Source organism: Takifugu flavidus, chromosome 1 (genome assembly GCF_003711565.1).
Source record: "Takifugu flavidus isolate HTHZ2018 chromosome 1, ASM371156v2, whole genome shotgun sequence".
Lineage (NCBI taxonomy): Eukaryota > Metazoa > Chordata > Actinopteri > Tetraodontiformes > Tetraodontidae > Takifugu > Takifugu flavidus.
In genome coordinates this window covers 23,322,151-23,343,341 of record NC_079520.1, presented here as the reverse complement: position 1 = coordinate 23,343,341, position 21,191 = coordinate 23,322,151, and the positions used below count along the sequence as shown (strand labels likewise).

At 39.2% G+C, this 21,191-nt stretch overlaps 1 protein-coding gene across 4 annotated transcripts in view; it reads left to right on the top strand.

Moving 5' to 3' along the window:
* Positions 1–21,191, top strand: part of LOC130539909 (zinc finger protein 385B-like) — a 41,520-nt gene that overhangs the window by 14,769 nt on the left and 5,560 nt on the right. For 2 of the 4 annotated variants that reach the window (XM_057058688.1, XM_057058671.1), the window contains exons 2-4: positions 1,434–1,709; positions 18,109–18,263; positions 18,429–18,536. In XM_057058688.1, the coding sequence (XP_056914668.1) occupies positions 1,434–1,709; positions 18,109–18,263; positions 18,429–18,536 (539 nt within the window). Of the gene's footprint in view, positions 1–856; positions 961–1,433; positions 1,710–7,866; positions 8,268–18,108; positions 18,264–18,428; positions 18,537–21,191 lie in introns of those variants that run through there. The other 2 variants (XM_057058679.1, XM_057058697.1) reach the window with 2 other exon arrangements.

Below are 21,191 nucleotides of genomic sequence, written 5' to 3'. Positions count from 1 at the left end.
TCCCAAGTTAATCTACAGTCCCCAAAGTGGGCAGAGAGTGCCCCCACAACTGGGAGAGGGTACGGCCCCGCACGGGTTTTTGGGACTGGTAAATGTCAATATCCCCCAGAGTCAGAGCTTGTTTGCATGTATTTGCTCTCGAATTGTCGTGGTTTCCATTAAACTCTGGAGTGACCAAAGAAACCATTGTTGATATAATGAGAAGTTTTACTGTAGCCTCTGTTCATTCATGGACAGGCTTCTTCTTTGAGACAAGCTTACGCTATTGGCAGTGAACAGAAAAGCATCTTTAAAATGAGATTTCACTCCAAATCAGTGCTAAATTATTCAGTAAACTCATATTTGGGCAACTTTATGCTCAGCATGTTCCCTGTATCCCCTTACCTTCTAGAATGGGGTGAGAAAATGGTTCCAGGGGTTACACTCAGACACCCCATCCTCATTTATTCTAAATTGTTTTAGTTGTTTAACGATTACTGTGACATTTTGATAAATCAATATAATGATAGAGTTCTTAGATCCTCATTAGCCCAATGACATAAATTATGTACTTTGACAGAAAATGAATGAAATATGTTATCGGTCAACATGCAACCGAGATATTGTTTTCCAAACACCTTTAATATTGAGGAATATATACCTTTATCCCGTTTGCTCACTATGTGTATTGACATATTTTTTGCTTCCCAGCTTTTATTTTTGAACAATTCTGTTGTGTTCTAGCGTGTTAGCTGTGAAGTCCTGCCTGCAGGCTCTGCACCACAAACTGTCCTGTCCACCGTCAGGCTGCGCAATCGTCATAATCACAGTAATTACGCGCAGCTTTGAAGTTCACGTCGCTGGTAGGAGGCTGATGTATTCCGGTGGACAAATTTCCATAATACTTTCATCTCCTAACCAGTCAAATTGAATTTCCAGAGCTGCAAAGATTCCTACAAATGATGGGTTTCTGTCGGATTGGTGCGTTCACTGAGCCTGACGATTAACTGTCCAGCAACGGGACTTAATTGATTCCGTTATCTTGAGCGGCCAAACAAAGAATGCAGTTACACTTTGGGTCACCCCCGACACACATACAAAGCGAAGCATTTATTAAGCTGACGCTCATTTTACACCTCTAGCCACAATCGTTTAGCTCTTACAGGTATTAAAAGGTTGTGCGCGCTCACAAAGAGGTCGCTTTTTGTTCACTGGGAATCTGCAGCTCTCTATTGTATTGCAGTGACTTACTAAATCTAAAGGCTGGTTTATTATAAGTTATTTGACTGTCCAAGATAAAATATTTTTAAATAAATTTAGATATTTGAATGAATACCAGAGACGCTGCACTGTTGCCCCCTTGTGGTTGTTTTAACAACATACAGCTCCATTTTTCTTAGATCCTTCCTACAAGCTTTCGATGAGTTAATGTCCCCCTGTTCTCATTTCTACAGATATGAAGCAAACACAAAAGCCAGAATTGTCACACAGCAACATTCCACCCAAAACTGAAGAAGGACAAGGGGATGGAGAAGAGGAGGAAGATGAGGAAGGAAAGAGGGTGTCAGAAGGGAACAGGCCCAAACGGGAGCGCCGTCAAAATTGCAACAGTGCCACGTTGTGCCAGGTGTGCAACATTCAACTCAACTCAAGAGCCCAGGCCCAGATCCACTACAGAGGAAAGACGCACCAGAGGAAGCTGCGGCGACTGGCCAAGGCTGTCAGCACAGGTAAGGATGTTCAGATTTTAGCATGAAGGTGCAATTTACTATCAATCATTTACACATAGAGGTTCTTATCCACTAATGAATGAATATACCAGAAACACCCCTATATTCTACATTTTTACATAAGTTTTATTTGTATATCGTTGACATATTACACTTAACTGTGTACTTCTGCAACCATCATCTGCTGTATTGTACACTGAATCTAACAACAATCATTCAGGGTCCGACTGTGTATTTGAAATTGAAACAAAGTGTGTTTTAAATTCTCTGAGGCACAAGTGTGGCAACATTACTGATCAAGCTCCAATAATCCCCATCGGAGTGTTAAAGGTGCAACATGAGATGTGAAGCACCAGATAGTGAGAAAATGTAAAAAAAAAAAAAAAAGACGTCTGTGTTTGGGATTAGCTTGTGATCTCACCCACCGCTGAAACTCTCATAACTTTCTGTTTGCTTAACAGCATCACAAACTGCCATAAGATGAGCACAGCTTCATCAGCAACTCTCAAACAGAAACAGAACATCATAAACTCCCTCAAATTGTTATTTACCTCCGGGCTGTTGTGTTGTAGTAATCGTTCTCTTATTTTGGTGTCCACATTTTTATAGGTTTTTTTTTTTACTGCGATGGACCTGTGGCACATGGAAAATACTGCCGTTCTCTTGAGCTGCAGCAGTTACACTGCTGGCACGTTACCTGCTTCCTATCCTCAGTGTCATATATTGCTGTATAGGCATATTCTGGCACAAATACATTGTTTCAAACATTTTTGGTGGAAAAAGTAAAGAGAAATGCCTTAGTTCTGGGCGATGTTTCGTTATGGTGCAGATATTTTCCACCCACCTGTTTGACGAGAGACCATTCATCACCTACTGCCATCTGCATCACACCGCCACACTGACCAGCCTGATCAATCAACACTCCCAAAAACCAGACGCTAATGAGCAACTGGCAAATAAGGTGGCACGTTCTAATGTTGATTTATGACTCTCTCTCTCTCTTCGTTTCCAACGTAATAATGCATGAAATGTATTCATTCAATAGCTATTATTTATTTCGGCCTTTGCAGATCATCAATCTTACTTAGTCAGACATGTTCGTTTTCCCAATTTCTAAGGTGGCGCCTATTGTACTTTTTTGGATTAAGAAACTAATTTGGTCTTCCAGGTTTTTGCCAGATCTGTCGACACTACTGGTGATCAAAGGTTTGATATGGTTTAGTTGCCTAAGAATTTAGCAAAGCCTAAAGAAATATAATAGAATAATTGCAAGAAAGACTATATGAATCCTGGATTTATTGGCTTTCATTGGATTGGATTTATTTGAACCAGGATTTAGCCAACCTGGAGTCGAGCAATGTGAATAGACTGGAGGTGTTGGTTAAAATTGTCCTGCCCTGCAAAAACACATGCATGTAGCTGAAAAGGGTTGCAAAGGTATCGAAAAGCCTTCATGTTCATGTGTCCACAAGACTGTCTATAAATGGAGAAAGTGGCTGATAAAGACTTCTCTAAGAAATCTCTGGTAAATGCTAACATTTTAGTAGACAAATCTAGTAAAACATTAAACAACAATGGAGTTCATGGGGGGACACCAAGGAGTCCAACACATTTGTTACACATTTAAAGTTTGCTGGAGAGCAGCTGGATGTTCCAGAGCACTGCTGGCAAAATATTCTGAGGACAGAAGAAACTAAAATTCAATTTATGATGGAAGGAGCATCATAAACACACCTTAAAACACACCTTCTGGAGTGACCCAATCAGAGCTCTGACCTCGATTGAGATGCTTTAGCATGACCTCAAGAAAGCAATTAACACCAAGAATATTGAACTAAACTGAATGGTTGGTTGAGGGTATTGTTGCCAAAGGAGCTCAACCAGTCTCTAAATCCAAAGGTTTACATACTTTTTCTACCTTGCACTTGAATGTTTACATGTTATGTTTGACAAAAAATGTGTCAAATTTGATAGAAATCCAAGCAATCCAAAAAGGTTCACATCATTCTTCTTGCAACTGTATGTATGTTGGACTTACACAAAGAAGCAGTACAACCATTTTTTTGCGTGTCAATGTGCAATGAAGAAAGTAAACCATAAAATGATATAAACCTGCAATATATCTGGATTTGATCCTTTATTTTGAAAAATAATCATCTTCTGCTTGCTGCAGACATTATGTTCTCTTATTCTGCGTTATTATACCCTGCAGGGTCTTGTTCTGGAGTGCAAAGAGAATGGCTTGAGAGAGAGAGAGGGAGAGGTTGGGTAAACACCAACCTGACAATCTACTATATACTCTATCTATATACTGTGTGGGACGGTTTTGTCTGCCGGTTGCATTTTTATATTTTACAGCTTTTGGTTTTTGTTTCTGAAAATGTTTCGCCCCCTAGTGGCATCGAGGTTTTGCACCTGTAGAGAATGTGTATGATGCTGTCTTTCAGGTGGGCTCTTTCGCCTTTTTCTGGTCATTTTAAGTTTGACTTGGATTCTACAGACCTTGAATGTGAGCGGCTTGATTTCATTCTGTGGAAGTTTTTTCCAAATATTGTGGTGTTGTCATGGCATTATGTATCTGACTCATTTAGAAAGACATTTTTGTTTGAAGGCTGGAGTAAATTCGTGGTTGAGATCAATAATAATTCACATCTGATGGTGGAACAATCATGTTTAGTATGAATCAGAATAATAATAATACAACAAAAAACACATTGTGGTTGAACGCCAACAACATCAGGAAAGGCAGAGGTCAAGCAAACGGTCTGCTGCAGGCCACTGTTGGAGCCATAGCCAATGTTTAATAATGGTTGTTTAGATGAGGCTTGCTCATGGGCAGCGTGTGGCATCGTCTCTGGGTGAAGAGTCAGTGTGTTCCCCACACACAGCAGAGATTTCTCACCTGCATTTGAAACAAAAATCCGGTGTGAATGATACAACTTGGTTTGATTTGCTTCAGAATCTAACAACATTGTAATCACATTGACAAAATAAAACCTTTCAATTAATAATAATTGGCAGAGGAAAACAATGCAGCATTATTTGATCCAAGTAATAATTATGGTACAAAATGGTATATACTATTTAAATTTTTATTACATGGGAACCAGACCAGCCAATGACGCCCCCACAATCTCTTCTTAGTTAATAAATGAATCATTAGCTTTGGTCCTCACCAAAAACTCATCTTTCATTGTTATTAATAAGGAAAATATATAGAATTTCATGTAAAACTAAAATGTTTTGTATTTATCAATTTTCAAAATATTGAATAGCTTATTTCTAAAATTGTGTGCTTTATTTAGGTATTTGGTGGGAGAAGCATGAGCTGTCTGGGACTGTCTGTGCTGCGGTGTCAGACTAATAAGCCCATTCCCCTCCTGCAGATGAACTGCTGTCACTTTATTTAGCCTCTTGAATTGTTTGGTGGAATGAAAAGAGATCATAACAGGGCGACTGTCACATTTTTATTTATTTGTTTGCGTTCTCTGCAAAGGTCGGGAACCAGTGCTGGGTCACTGTCCAGCATTTGAATCTAATATTAATTACTTTATATAATTCCTTCTTTTAGAACTGTACCTATAGGTCTCATGTAATTGAAACATTTTGACGTTGAAAGCATCCAAGACAAGAATCCAGACAGTCAAAGGCAAAAAGTCCTGATTATATTTGAAGTTGAAGTAGCTTTTAAGATATGTTGTATAATGTCTTATATTTGTTTACCAGTTATTTCTAAGCGCAGAAGAAACCTGCTGTCTAATGCATTTCCATTTGAACTGAAATATTACATTTTCAAGGTTCTTCCTTTGAGAATCGCTGTGTTTTGGGCTTTAAAATTTTCTTTGATGCAGGCTAAGAAGGATCAGGAAAAACACCTCTTTCTCCTTGCTGTCAGCTCTTTCTAGCATGCTGTTGTTTCGTGTCTTTGTGGTGCATCTCACTCTGTCTCTCTATGTCTCTGTCTCTCTCTTGTGCTGGCGTTAATCCAAACAGAACTGACATCTAAACCCTCAGTTCTAACAGAAAGTTCATTCACAGGTGCAGAGGCCTCCAGGAATCATTTCACCTCAGGGCTCCTCTGTCCATCTACATCTGCTGTGGATGTTACAGGTCCACTCCACGTCAGCATCTGTTAGAATTATTTTAGGATCAGGCTGATGCGTTTATTTATTTCTTTATAGGTAATTTAGTTACTATAGTTTCCTGGTTTGGCACATCTGGCTACATAACCTAATGTCTTTAATCAGTATTTGACTCCTCCCATTTTTTTCAAGGATATAAATTGCTTCCTGCTTCCCTTCTGTCCAGATTTGTTTTGTCTCCTTACATTGTCTTTGTGGAGTGATAACTGACTTGAACAAACACTTGACCAAGTGAAGGCAAATCTATTTTGATTTGCCTTTGATTTTGTCGGGGGTAAGACTTATATTACATAATCTTATACGGGTATAGATTTGTGGCCAGTCTTCAAATGCAACTGGTGACATTTTTAAATGCAGGATGGTTTTTAGTTTTCCTAAATGTCACATAAATTGTCTAAAACCAGAAATGGCTGGAGGAGCCTGTAAATGTATCTTTAATGTCATTTTTGCAATTTTACATTTAAAATACTGTTCATATCTGAAGCTCCAGGAGTAAGGTATGATCGTTCCTTTGAGATGTTGGTATTACTTTAAATATTTCATCAGGATAATACCTCAGAGATTTTTTGCATTCTGTCATGATGTTTAGATACATCTCTTTGGACAGATGTGCTCTTGTTGCCTTATAACATTAGGATAAGGGTTAGGAAAAACATTTTAAAAAATACCGGTTTGTCTTAGTGGGTTTATGAGATTTTGTTCTGTATTTCCTCTTGTGCAAAAGAACCTGGAGTTGGGGATGATGAATCCAATCAAAACTCTCAAGGTCTTAGTTTGTCATGGCTGTTCGTGCTAAAACTGCCTGGTAATACTATTTTACACAGGGCAGATATAGACACATTTAAGGCTTATCTGGTGATTTTGCTGTTATAGATGGCAGCACACGGAGGCTATGTTGGATATTAGATCCATTACCCTGCAGTTAGGTCCCAGTTGATTAGCAAAATATGCATTTGGTACTCACATTTGAAATGTTCAATTATCTTATTAGATTTATGAAAACAGAATTTTGGACAGGTTTGGTCCTCATCTCCCCTGACCTTTACTCTGAATCATGTGACAAGCCAGCTGCTCTTAAGAACATTTTGCATGTAGATACATTCACTCCACAAGTAAACACAGACATGCAGAGCCAATGTTTAGTAAGCTGGAGGAAATTGCTCTGACACACAAGCACTCTGCTGGAGGCTTTCACCCTGCTTTTTCATTTAAATGCAGCAGTCTGAAATCAAGTGTAAAACTGTCAGGATTTGTCAGTGTTGTGATTTCACACCATTTATATTCAACAGGACAAGGTGTGTGTATGTGTGTTTGTGTGTGTGTGTGTGTGTGTTTAGAGTCCTGAATTTTGTATTGAATATGATTAAAATGGCTGTGAAATCATAAATCAGGATGCATTCAAAGTGCCATCAAACTGAATTTAAAGGTCTGACACCACAGTCGCAAAATAAAAACAACAGGACAAAATAATGTTAAATACTTAAATAAATAACAGCAGCAGCCATATCTGGCAAACTTCTTTTCTTCCACTGCACAATTTGGAAATAAAACCTATTGGAATTTAGGGCCATGCTTTATTACGTTCCAATAGTTGCACAATTTGAATGTTTCCATCAAGCCCCCTACACAGTTTGTCTCACATGACATCATCTTTCATTTGTGTTGTCATTGCTGTCAACAGAAGATGAATTGATCAATAATCCTGCCGCCAAATGTGTCGGGAAAGACCTCAAATCAAGCTCCCCTTTAAGTGCAGCAGTATTTTATACAGAATTGTGTGCAGAAGTTAGACAAATTGTTTTATATAGATGTTAAACACCACCAAGAAGGATATGCAATTCACATTTCCTAAATCAAACATGCAGGTGTGAACCCTGAATTGAGAACGGAGAGGAAGGAAGTAGAAAAAGGGAGGTTGGATGCTCATCCTGCATACAGCCCTCTCTCCATCTCTCTCTCTCTTAACCTCCCTCTCTCTCGCTCTCTTTCTCTCTCTCTCTTGCATACTCACACAGAGATGAGCACACACACATGCTCTTCAGGATCCCAGCATCTCACTCTCAGCCTCTTCTCTGTCTGGCGCTGCCTCACGTGTTCCTCTCCTCCAGCGTATTGAAAGGCGGCGTGACCTGCACAACGCACTTTAGCTGCCCAACGCGTACTTTGACGTGAACCTTCTTGAGCTGCTGCAGGTTTTGGACCATAGCCCGGTTGTGTCATTGAGCGAGCAACGGCTGGCACCTTCGCTGGAGTTTAGAGGATCAAAGTGGTGGAAAGAAGTTTAACCCGGGAAAGGTGGTTCTTTGGCATTGGTTTCACTGGTGTAATGGGAGCTGGACTGGCAGGAGAGACTTGAATCAAATGCAGAGGAAAGTGGAAATCAGAGGAATCCCAAAACACGTGGAAATGCTGTTTGGTAAGACTGCTTACGCTTATTCAGTTGCGGAGATGTAAAGTTCCCCCCCATGTATTAGATTCACCTTCATCAGTTTGCATTTCACGAATGTGACTTAACATCGTGGCTCAAGGGCAGCTTTGGTCTCCCGCCTGCCATCTGCCCTTTATCGGCTCCTCTGCATCCAAATTCAGTCCCCAGCCTATTTGTTTTTCCAATTGACCCATTTTAATGAAGCCAAGTGTGGAGTTCAGAGCAGCAGAAAACAGTTTCTCCCAGATGTGTCAAGTCATTTTTGCGCCACACAAGTGCCATCGTTGATGTCACTGTGTAGATTGTTGGCAATTATGACTTTTCCTCCTGGGGGAAATATACCCAGATTAGCTTGTATAATTGGAGCATGTTAAAGATAAAGGCAGTGTGGGGATTTTCAGTCATGTCATTAGTTTGTGATTTTTTTTCCCCGATGAAGCGCTAGGAGCATTTGGACTTTTTAAATTTAGCAAACACAGCGGTTGATTCAAATGGGATAAACATGCTCTGAATCTCCATTTTTAAGCTCGATCTCTATAAATGCAAACAGGAGCTCTCTAAAGAATTAAAGCTAAATGAAACTATTTTTTAACAGTCAGATCTGTATTTAATGTGCCTTTAAAGGTTGTGTGGAACCTATTTCCTCTTATCAACTAGGAACCCCTGCAAGATAAGCCTTTTTAATATCGCTCTGAAAGATGAGATTTCAAGTAAGGACCTGCATCGGAATTTAGATGATAACTGTATGATGTGGCATCATCTTAATTATACTTCATATTTATCAATATCAAAGAGCCAGTGAGTTGCTATTGTGTAATCAACCCTTTTGTATGACATATGTAGCTTTAGGCCAGCACATTTTTGTCTGACAGCCAGAGACGGAAACATACAAGCTTGAATATCCGTGTCTAGATGGAAGATGAAAACACTTGGAAGTGTCTGTGTGGCAGCTCTGAGCGCTTTCTTCTTTAAATGGTAGATTAAAGAGATCAAAGGAAAACAGTCGGGGTGGGGGGGAACTGTAGAGCTTTTCCTAGTGGTCATGCTGCGGCTTTCCCCCACCCCCTCCCTGCACCATCACTCCTAGAGGAGCTCCATTTTGAAGCAGAGACAGAGATTGTATTCAAATATGCTGAAAATAGATACATTAAGACACATTAAGATGCATTAAGAGCGCTGCTTTGTTTATCAAATCACATGACACCAGACACGGTGACTGGTTTTGGTGATTGTTTTTCATCATTCCATTGATGGGACATTACTGGTTGATGGTACATTACTGGCATTTTGACAATGTCCCACCTTCGGGTTATTTATTGTCCATGCATTCTTCCCCTCACGCTTACTGTTATACACTTATGTGGAATTGTATTGCAAATTATATAAATATTTTAAGGTGCAGTTGTTTAAGTTATGCGGGACCTTCCATTTCAAAAATGTTCTTATTCAAAATTTACCGCTTCATTTAAATCTTGATCAATAAACTACTCAAATCATGAAGCAAAATTTCATCGAATTATATAATTGTAATAGAGTTTTGTGATGAATTCTGTGTGATGAAAAAGGGCAAAGGTCAAATCCTTCATAACACAGATATGACAAAATCTAATGTTGGCAGTTGCGACGTTGGTACGTTACACTGTGTTAGGCGGACGCAACAGAGATCCATCCACTCTCTGTCACGGCCACTGATTCTAAATCAGGATCCTGAGGGTGCTGGACTCTATCCCAGCAGTTACTGGGCGAGAGGTGGGAGCACACCCTGGACATGTCACCTTGACAGTCAATGTAGAAGCATACTATGTTGGCAACATGAAGTCAAGGACTCTTTTTTTTTCATTAGCAGGAAGCTAATATTAAAGCTGAGTTACTGTAGTGTAATTAATAGGTCGTAAAAGGCAGGATTTCATGATTCCTTAAAATGAGGCCATTCATAATCCTGTTCCCAGGTGAACAGCTCATTTAAATTGAGAGCTACCCCACAGTTTGTTTTTAACGTTGGCACCGATGAAACATATTAGCGCACAGAGCGGATTTAATTTGACTACTGTGTTTGAAATAGTTACCAAGTATCTGTAAGATGCCTTTGATTTATATTTGTGACAAACGTATCGAATGTACTCGTCACCACAGTGGAGCCAAGTTTTAAAGTTCAGCGCTGAAGTATGATACACTGACATTCGGATGACCCACGGCAGCATGTTTGTTTTTCTGCTGCCCTTCTCTTCTCAGTACTGTCACTTCATGACCTTTAAGTGTCAAAATATTTTAACCCAGAATTTGGTTATCAGATGGCATTGGCAGGGCCCTTCGCTGTTTATGGACTCAGCATCATCCTTGCAGTAAAAATGAAAGGAGCATGACATATTTGTTGACAACTGTGCAGCCTGATTAAAGAGAACAGCTCTCTTCTGCACTGTGTTTACTCTGAATAAATTGTGTGCTGATTGACCTCACAAATTATTTACACTCCATATGAACAAGTCCATTGTAGGTCATTATTTTGCATTATGAAGACAATTTGGCAGTTTGCTATTAAAGCAGCTTTGTGGCAGCGTGTATTAACCACATTTAATCACAACTGGGCACCCCAGCCCACAGCCCCACTGCAGAACTAACTCAGTGGCAGGAGTATTTCATGTATAATGTTACGAGACATGCTTGTTAACATTATCTTCATAGATTCCCTGAATGTATCGCTGTTGCGTCTGACCATCCTCCATTAAAACCACGTGTCCCTCCTAGACAAACACTGTGACTGAACATTTGCATTTTAAGCATGCAAAAGGGATGAATGTGGAAATAACCTCACCAGATCTGTGTCTGCTGGAGGTGTTCACCAGCCTGTAGCTACACCCCACTAACTGATACTGACAACCCAAATCAGTCATGAGTAACCATCATACAGTGTTGACTGTGTGAGTTTGATTGCAACTACAGGAGTCCAGGCTGTAAAACAATGAAACATTGACTGACTTTATTTTTCTTTCCCTTTATTATGTTTAACCCGTGTGAGGCTTTTGTAATTTTACCTACAATGATGCCCTTTCTGATTGTATCAAGTGAAAGATTTACAAAAAGCATGATTATTGTAATGCTTTAGGTTTATTTAACAGTGAATTCACGTGCAAAAAATGTCATAGCTCTCTTGACAGTCTAAATATTGCTCGTTTTTTCTCATTTTTGACATCTTTACGGTCAATTTGGCAAGCTATGGTTAAATCTGGGTAAAGGGGCTTTGAGTTCACTTTGTAGCAACAGCTGTTGAAACGCAAAGTATTTTGCTTGTTGAAATGATATCACACATAAAGACGTGAGCTCGTAAAGACCAGGGCTGCATTAAAATGAGGCCAACACTTTTTTCCAAATTAATCTCGAGAATAGTGCTGCACAGAGACCAACTACATTAGGTCATTTTAATGATTCTTACACATGTCACAAAGACAATCTGGAGAGCTACTGCAGCCTCAGTGCTGTTCATGGAAACCAGGGACTGCGAAGGCCCTACTATACTGTCATTAGACCACAATTTGATGTGTCTTTTAGGTTTTTGTGTTATTTTAGTTGCTCCGTGGCATCTCTAAACCAAATAAATGACAGTTATGCACATTCATTCCTATCGGAGCAGGAGTGTTAATACAGCATAAGAGGAGTAAAGCAAATGACATTTGACAGTGTCAATACAAAAGACATGTTCCCTTCTGAGGTTTTATAATCTATTTAACCTTTGAAATTAAATAGAAGGTAAAAATGTCTCTGCTGTTATGATTATTGTTTTTTTCTGTTAAAAAAGTTGTCTTTTGAGGTTGCGTTCTGGTGAGCCAAAGGATAGACTGAATTCAACAATCGCTGCCCTCTCAACTCTCAGGATGATCGGGTGTCCATTTGAGGCCATCAGTCATGTCAGTAACCAGGAGGCATAAGTGGTTTCTCTTCCCAATGGCAGCTGCCAATTTGACACAGCAGGCCGCAGAGAGACAGTTATACCCTGATATAAATCCTGGGGATTAGAGTGAGCTCCGTGGGATCTGTTTGTTTACAGGAAGTGAATCCCTGCATTGATTTTGCTAGTTGTTTTCACTTAACATATGTAAATTCAAACACCAGCTTAGGGGAATGGAGCTCCAAGGACCCTAGTACCTTCCTTCTCCTTGAAACAGGAGTCACTTAGGACCCCAGCCCCAGCCCCCTGCCCTTCTCCTCCCCCTCCTCGAACTCTACTCGCTCTGTTTGCGAGGAATTGCAAAAACTGCAGCGTGAATGGGGGATATACATGTAGAGCTTTGGCATGTTTCTACCTGCTGTTGTAAAACGAGCAGCCGACTGAGGTTTTCCTCAGAATTCTTTTTTTTTTGTAGGGTTTTATTTCCCCCAGGGATGAAAAATGACTTGAAAAATGTAAACGCCTGAAATATAGAGCGCGTTTGACTTTATAAAAAGCATACGCTCAAACTACACATTCTGTCAGCAAAATCCTTTCACACAGTGGAGTTTCGTCAAAGTGCTGACTTAATTAAAAACTATTAGGCTTTCAGAACCTGCCTTCACGTCCTGCACTGAAAATCAAGCAGAAGGTGCAGAAAAATATTGACTTCAAGCTGTTTGATGTGTGCGTTTGTCACAATGATAACATGTTAACAATTTTAATGGCATTAATAAAATGGTCAACCTGGTGGAAGTTCACACACACACAAAAAAAAGAAAAAGAGCCTGTCAGAAAATAAATTTAATGCTGTTGTGTAGGATGGTTTCATTTGATGAAATTGTATTTTGTATTTTACCACTTTGGATGACTGCAGTAGAAATAGCTCTAATGTGCCTCTTTTTTTTAACCTGCATAATAAATACACTGATGCAAGCTTACCTCATTTTGTGCATGCATGATAAACATCTTTTAGCAGTGCACCAGTGAGCAGACCTGCTAATGGAGGACCCTTTAGACAAGCTCCTCCCTGCAAGCGACCCGAGAGACAAAAAACAGCTAATTACAAAGTTGACGAGGCGGAAAAAAGATCCAGACTTTAAATATCAATAAGTATGTGCTGCACATCTGCTGGCTGCTTTTCAGCCGGTCTGATTAGACTCAGCCTTATCTCAATTCAAGCAGATGGTTCTAGTTTTCTTTTTTTTATACAGACACACAGGCTAGTATGGAAATCAGAGAGTCGTTAAATGGAACAAAAGGCAACATAAGCACTAATCTATCTGCGCTGTGCTGATTGTGCATTCAGACTCATTTCCCATCAGATTGTTATCAGTGTTTGTTTATACTTTATAGCCAGAGTCTTTAAATATATCAGATTTAAAGTAAATGTGTGTGTTGAGTTAGGTTTTTGTGTTTACCTGTTTTAACTTTTTAAAAAAATCTTTTTGAAGTAAACGGGATGTATAATTGGAGGATGTTAGTAAGATGATCTCAACAGAAGACATTCCATTAGTGCACGATTAAATACTCTACAAATCTCAGTGAAGTCCTACTTTATGTGTTGATAGGTTTTTTTTAAATTTGACCAGAAGTCTGAGTTTCACCTTGTACAAATCCAGCACAACTTTGTGAACCCCAGGGTGAAAATGGCTCTACGGTGTTCCACTTGAAAGTAGGACAAACTACCACAGGGAGCCTGATCCAGGCTGCACGGTTCCCCCGCAGGTAGAAATTCTCATGGAGCCTCTGGCACTACATCAGCTGGGGTTTTACGCGTGACAGTGACAGCCAGCGGGAGAATTCGCTGGCTGCCAGTCGTGCACCAAATGTACTTTGTCATAGCAAGAATGATTTATTGGGAAGACCATTAATTTCATGGTGCAGGCAGCATTTTAAGCGACTGTGGCTGCGGCAGCTAAGCAGAGCTGTCAGTGGCAGTTTTAATAGATGCTAATTCATCCTCCAGAGCTTATCATAAACGCTTCGATTTCTGCCTGTTGTGTAAGCAACATCATTATCACTGCCAAAGCTGCGTGCAGCAACCGTTTGCCTCGTAAAACTGTGTGCTTTGTGCTGTTGTTGCAGTGTATGTGGCAATGTATTTTGCAGGCAAACCGCAGTCACTCTGGTCATTTTGTGTCACATTCCTCAATGCTTAATGCTCCTTTTTTTTCCCCAAAAAATTCATTGTGATTTATTAGTGTCCTTTTAATGGAAAGATTTTTATGATTCAGAACAGACTGAGCAGGATTTTCCAAAACTGATGTAACTGTAATATTTGTATAAGTCCAAGTTAATAAAGAGATGCATCAACACAGACTGAGCAGATTCAGATATATGATATTTATATTATATATCATCTCAGACTAGGTGAATTCCTTTGTGTTTATTCAAGACACTGAGACAGTTTTAGTAGAGACAAATATTTATATTTTTCAGTATTAAGCTTAGTGAAATTCAGCCATTAATGTGACCATCCATCTAAGAGAGGGTGTTAATCCAGAAATGTAAGCGTTTTTCCACAACGCCATGTTGGTTCCAACTGAAGATGGAGGATCTGGCTGAGACAGATCAACCTGGGGAGAGCATTTACAACAAAAGCAGCCAAAGCAGCTTTTCCTCTGGTGCTTTCGCTGTGATTCACAGCTATGAAAGCCTCTCATTCCCTTTTCCCTCATCCCCCATGAAAAGAAGCCATTTTCTTCTCTCTGTGATGTTGAGTCACCCAAAGACTAATCCAGGAAATAATAGAGATTAAGCTTTTCCTCATCTTTTCCCTTTTTCCCCCAAGGTGCTATAATTTCCTCAGATTGTAATTGCTCATCCTTTCTCAGTGCAGAAAGGTTGTCAGAGATGACCTCAGTTCACAGCCTGCATGAAAAAGCTGTCTTCCTGCATGTGAATGAGAGTTGGCTTCTTTTTCTCCTGCTGGAAACTCAAAGTGACTGTTGCCACTGCTGTTTATTATTATTATTATGATTACAGTATATGATTGTTGTTGTTGTTGCTATATTCAGTGGCGGTTGACCCAGACGTCTTTCATGTGAGAATGTTAGAGACCACTGAGCTCTTAGATCAACAAATTAACAGATTTATTTTTAAGCTTTGTCCATATCTGTGTCCTGCTCCAGCTGTCTCTTTTGACCTCATGGATCTCATCTCTGCAGCAAGAAATCAGGTCCAATCCATTGAATTCAACACAGATGGACTGATGAAGGGTTAAAACCATCTCAAAGCTGAACAAAAAAAAATAGACAGCGCTGACTGACATATATGAGTGTGACAGCAGCGGGTCTGAAGACTTATGTTGGTGTTATATTTCAGTTTTTCATTGGTTTTTTTTGTTTGTTTTTGATCATTTTGCCAGAATGTCTCATGGTTTGCCATGTCCTCGTGAGATACTGGCTGTGAATTGATGAGGACTAAAAGAAATTTTGAATTTAACACGTGGTTTCACCAGAAGAAGTAGTAAAGGTTTAAGAGGGTGTGAATGATTTCCCAACCCTCCGTATGTTACCATCAAGCACATAATTACCAGACACAGCTCATCAAATCTGCTTTTAATAAGTGAAGCATAAACCAACTCGACGCTTCGCTTGATCTAGAAGAGCTGAACAATACCAAAGAACCTGTGTTATATTGTACAAATTCTCTGACAATGGCTGTTCTATTGTGTTCAATAAAAAAGGAAGTTAATTAAAATCTATGCTTCCTGAATGTTAGGCAAAAGGGATTAATGAGATCAATTTCACATTTGTATGGAGAGACAAAAATGTCTTGGAAAACCTTCACTGACTGGCAGATTAAGTAGATAGGTGGGAGACAGATGAGACCACTCATCTGTCTCAATTCTTTCTCACTATATACTTTAATTGGGTAGACATTACTGACATCAGCACTGCACAAAAGGTCCAATGAATAGGTCTATGCACTTTTGATTCGCTCCTTTCATTTTTAAAACTATCCAGTAAAAATCTCTGAAACCACAGAACATCTTAAAATATTATTTATATTATAAAATATAATAATATTACACAAATATGTAATACTGAGCAATCATTTCCTGATCCTTTGACATTTTTTTTAATACTTTTTCTTTCTCTTTGTCATGACTATTTTTGGCCTCTTCTCTTCAACAAAGAAAAGCATCAAATTAACGTCAGAGCTTTAAATCAGATGAAATCTCCCCCTCCGTTTTTCAGACAGACAGACAGACAGACAGATATCTGTGAATCACCGTTATGATGTGGTGATAGTCTGGGGGCTAATCTCCCACTTCTGATGGGATTAAGCCTTCAGATGTAGCATATATAACTATTTGACAGATCCTCCGTTAGGGGCTGGTGCTGATCCTGGTGCTGGTACTGGTACTGGTGCTGGTCCACAGACAATAGTGATCTGCTGCTTTCCAGCCAGACCTGCTCCTATGTTTGACAAAGAGTTTGAAGAGAGTTGCATCAACGTTTAGAGTTTGATGTGTGAATTTCTGTTTTAATGTCAGAGAATTGATGTTTAATCCTGTTGAAATTCTGTGTTTTATGTCAGCCACTGCAGTCCTGTACTGGCCAGTTTGGTGACCCGAAGAACATTTTTCGATTTTCATCTCATTTAACATTCGATCATATTTATTGAACATTGTGTCATTTTTATGTTGTGTGATCATGCTTATAGATAGATAAATATAGACATACATACATAGCTTTTTTCTTTTTTTAAAGTTGCATTTAGGAGATTGTAGGTCAGTCATTCATCAGTGTAAAATCTAAAGGGAAGTTTGCTCAGCTCTGTAATAGTTTCACAACACCATTAAAAGGAAAATCAGCACAAGTGTGAACTGTACGTGGTCACATATAGTTAAATGTACACCTTTTGCATGCTGGCATGATAGCATTGTTGAGCCTAGCGTGTGGCTCAAAACTGTCTGTTCCCAGTACTTTGCAGAGTTACTGGTATATCACTAGTTTTGATTACTTAGACTAGGATTGGGAACAAATATCCATGTGGTGCACTGTTGAGCTGCATGCTCTTCAGGTCACCTGTACTGAATAGTGCCATATTTGATCCATCTGCCTTTAATGTGACTTTTAGAAGTATTCCCATCTCTTTCATATACAGTGTATATATATTCTTTAAGATGCTTTAATCTGGAAAGGTTATATGTAGCCTCCATTCCTTTTCTGCAGCTATGTTTCTTCACTCTGCATTCTCCTTAAAAGCCTTTTTGAGCACCTGATTAGATCAGTGCTAAAAATGCTGACACTCATTACATTAAAGCAGGTCTAATCCCAAACATAAATGCTGAGAATATTCCTTTTTTTCTGGTTCACAATTAGATTCCATTTTTAAATGTGACTCACTCTCAGCACATAGAGGATGTATTCAGCATCTCATGCTTTTTGGTGATGCAATTAAACATTTAATTTCTCTTAACCAGATGGATGTTAATTCCCCAGTTTTAGCAAATATGAGTACTAAAAATATATCTCTAGAATCCAAAGTTTGTGAGTCATTTCTTTTTATTTTCCAGTCCTCATCTGGTATTTTATTAGTTCTGGTTTCATTGGTTATTTTCTGTTTATTTCTCTATAAAGAGGGTTGTCCTAACAGCCAACACGTCTCTCATTTCACCACATTCATTACTCTTCTTGACAGTTTTCCACCCAGTGTGGCTCTCCTCCACATTGCAAATCCAGAACCACATCAAGCAAAAAAAAAAAAAAAAAAAAATATATATATATTGAAATTATCATAATATTTTCTCCTCATAGGTTGGTTTTTGGCTGTAAGATATTTGGATCAAATATGATCACATTTTTAAACCCACAGGTTTATTGATTTCTATCAGAGCAACAGAAAAATGTCCTTATCGATGTCGTATTTAATCTGCTGTTATTGTTTTCATAGGTGCTCTCTCCCAGAGCCAAGTCCACCCACTCCTGGGCTCCCTTTCTCTTCCTGGTCGGCCCCTTCAGCCGCACCCTCACAGTCAGCTGGAGCACTTCCTGCCTCTCAGGGTGAACAGCCCCTCACCTCTCAGTCTGTTTCCCAATTTTAACAAGGTAATGTCAATGTATTATTTTATTATCATCTTATTAAGACTACAACGATACAAAATAATTCAAATCCACTTTGACCCGTGTGTCTGTCTGCCTGCATATCCATGTCTGTGTGTGTGTGTGTGTGTGTGTGTGTGTGTGTGTGTGTGTGTGTGTGTGTGTGTGTAGCTGGACCCAGTGCAGAAAGCAGTGATAAACCACACGTTTGGTGTGTGTCCACCAAAGAAGAAGCCCATCATCTCCTGTAACATCTGTCACCTGCGCTTCAATTCCACTGTAAGTCCTTTCTGGTGTCACGGGGGGGGGATCTTCTCATATTTGCTAATACTTTTGTCTTAAGAACTGGGTCAAAATGCAAAGAGAAGCAGGGAAGTACAAAGAGTTCAATCTCATCGCATGACCCTTGGATACATAAGGTGTTGAAGCAATATTATTAACTGTGACAGACTGGGAAAGAATCGTCTGGACTGTGGAATCGGACTTGGTCTACTGTAAAACCAACACACAAACCCGCCGTTTGTATACTTGATATCAGTCTTTCTCAGTCTGTTAATTAAACGTCTCAAAGATAATTGGGATAAAGGTAATTTAATGACGATATCAACAAAATCACAACTGTAATTACCTTTTCCTGTCCTGATTTCTTGGCTTCAGGGGTTTCTCCAGGCACCGTTTTCACTTCTTCACATGTTCACATTGCTTTTGCAAACAATTGGTCTTAAAAAACAGTCAACCAGGCTTTTTTTTTGATTGCTCTAATGAGAATAGGTATATAGTTTCCATTTTAATCCATAGATGGATTTTTAAATGGAAAAGAGTATTCGGGCATTTTTCTTCTTATCGCACCTTCTTATTCATGTTCATTTGGTTACAATTCCTGGAGTTCGTTTATATGTACATAATTTGCATTTATATTGTTGGGTAGGACCTGATGGAATTACAATGACTCTCCTCCTACTGTGGAATTTAAAGGAAGAAGAACACCTAAATGAGAACATTGCACTACTGTATCTCTGTGTGCTCACCTGTCTGCTGGGTCTTCTCTCTGATCAGTACTGTTGGACATGTAGTTATGTCATTAGGAGTCTTTTTTTATAGCTAACAGGCACTCTCCCCCCCCCCTCTGTGTTGCATGCAGCTGAGCTGAGAATACTCGTTGACGCAGGAGGTGATGGCCCGGTTACAGCAGGTACCAGGTTTCTAAACGGCAGCTGCACCCAGTGGCAATTGAAAGTGGACTGAAGGAATAGTGCTGAATATTGCAAATCTTTTCACATCTTATACTCACTGCCTGTGTAGGACATGCAGCAGGTTTCATTTTCATATCATTTATGTTGGCCCCCCACGTGCCATTTACAGACACTTGGGTGTCTGCAGTGTCTTATCAACACATGAGAAGTGAAAAGAATTTTAAATTTCTGATATTCTAGACTTTACCGCCATTTGTAACATAGCTACATTTAAATTGATAGATGTTGCATCAAAATTGTAATAAATATTTGTGCACATCATTATTAAAGCTACTGAAATCAAGCCATTAGCTTGTTTTGGTTATAAAATTACATAGATTGTGGGGTTTCCTTTGTAGACATGTTTATATTATAGTGTAACTTTAAAAAATCAAAACCTTAATCATAGAAATGGTTATGAAAATGGAATTGCTGTATGTCTGACAATAGGATGAGAAACAGACTTGGAATTTTTCAGACTATCCTTCCAAGGCTGCAGAATCACTGCAAAGCATCAGAGATTTGAGCCTGAAGGATAAAATGCTCTAATTTTGCTGCCCTTTTGTCAGAGGACATTTATCGCTAACTTTGTGTGAAGCATTTGGGCATCTGTGGTGTGAGAATGCATAAAGCTGCTGAAATCAGGTCAATCAGACCTGACAGTTTCCCCCAGGTGTCGTTAAATGAGAATCTTTGTTTTTCCTGTCCTGGGACATTTTTATTGAGTTCCTATGGTGCAATATAGTGAACTCATACTGCACTGCTATTATGCAGATGGGAGCAGACACATCCTTCTGACTCAACTGAAAACTCCCTTGAATGGTTAGTTTCACTGACATTTGGCAAAACCAAAGGGGGCTGCACACCCTTTGCTCTGCGACTTATTTCTAAGCTATGACGGGATGTGTCACGTCCGAGCAGCAGCACGAGCTTTATGCAAAGTGTCAGTGAAGGCAACAGGCCGGTAAACATCGCGCACACAGTTGCCACAGTGTTCCCCTCTGCAGATGGAGCTCAGAGGTCATCCTGTGTAGTGTCTGCCTGCAAACTGATGTGGATAATTTGAGCCAAGACAAATTATCTAAATTCTCACTGACTGTCGGTTATAGAGAACGTTTGTGGGGGTTTTTGACTTGAAGAAAGTAAAGTTGGTTATGTTTTATACTTGATACTATTTATATATATATATATATATATATATAATAAATATACTAAGTTTTGACAATTCATGTCAGTATTTGTGCCTCTTGTGTTGAATATAATGGAACTACATTAAAAGCACAAAACTATCTCCCTCAAAGTAAAAACAAAAGGTGTGTTTTATAAAAACACCATTTAAGGGAGGGAAATCAATATTAACATTAGAATGAGTTTTCCCTCGAGTAATGGACTGTGTAGGTGTGATTGTTAAAAGACTAAATAGCCCACAGTAATGGCGTACATTGTGTTGAATGAAGTGCCGTTATCTGGCACTGTTATTTTATTGTTAGGTCTACAGTATAGGACCTAGTTAACACTGCCTGCAAGTGCATGTTGTTTTTATTGTTTTTCCATAATAGTTGTTAATATTCTGTAAATATAAAACATAACCCCATCTTTTCTTTGGCTTTTTAATATACTTTGTAAGGGTAATTTTCCACCCACATGAGTTTTTTTTAATAGATGGTGTTTGTTTGAAAGAGAACAAATGATCACTTTTTAA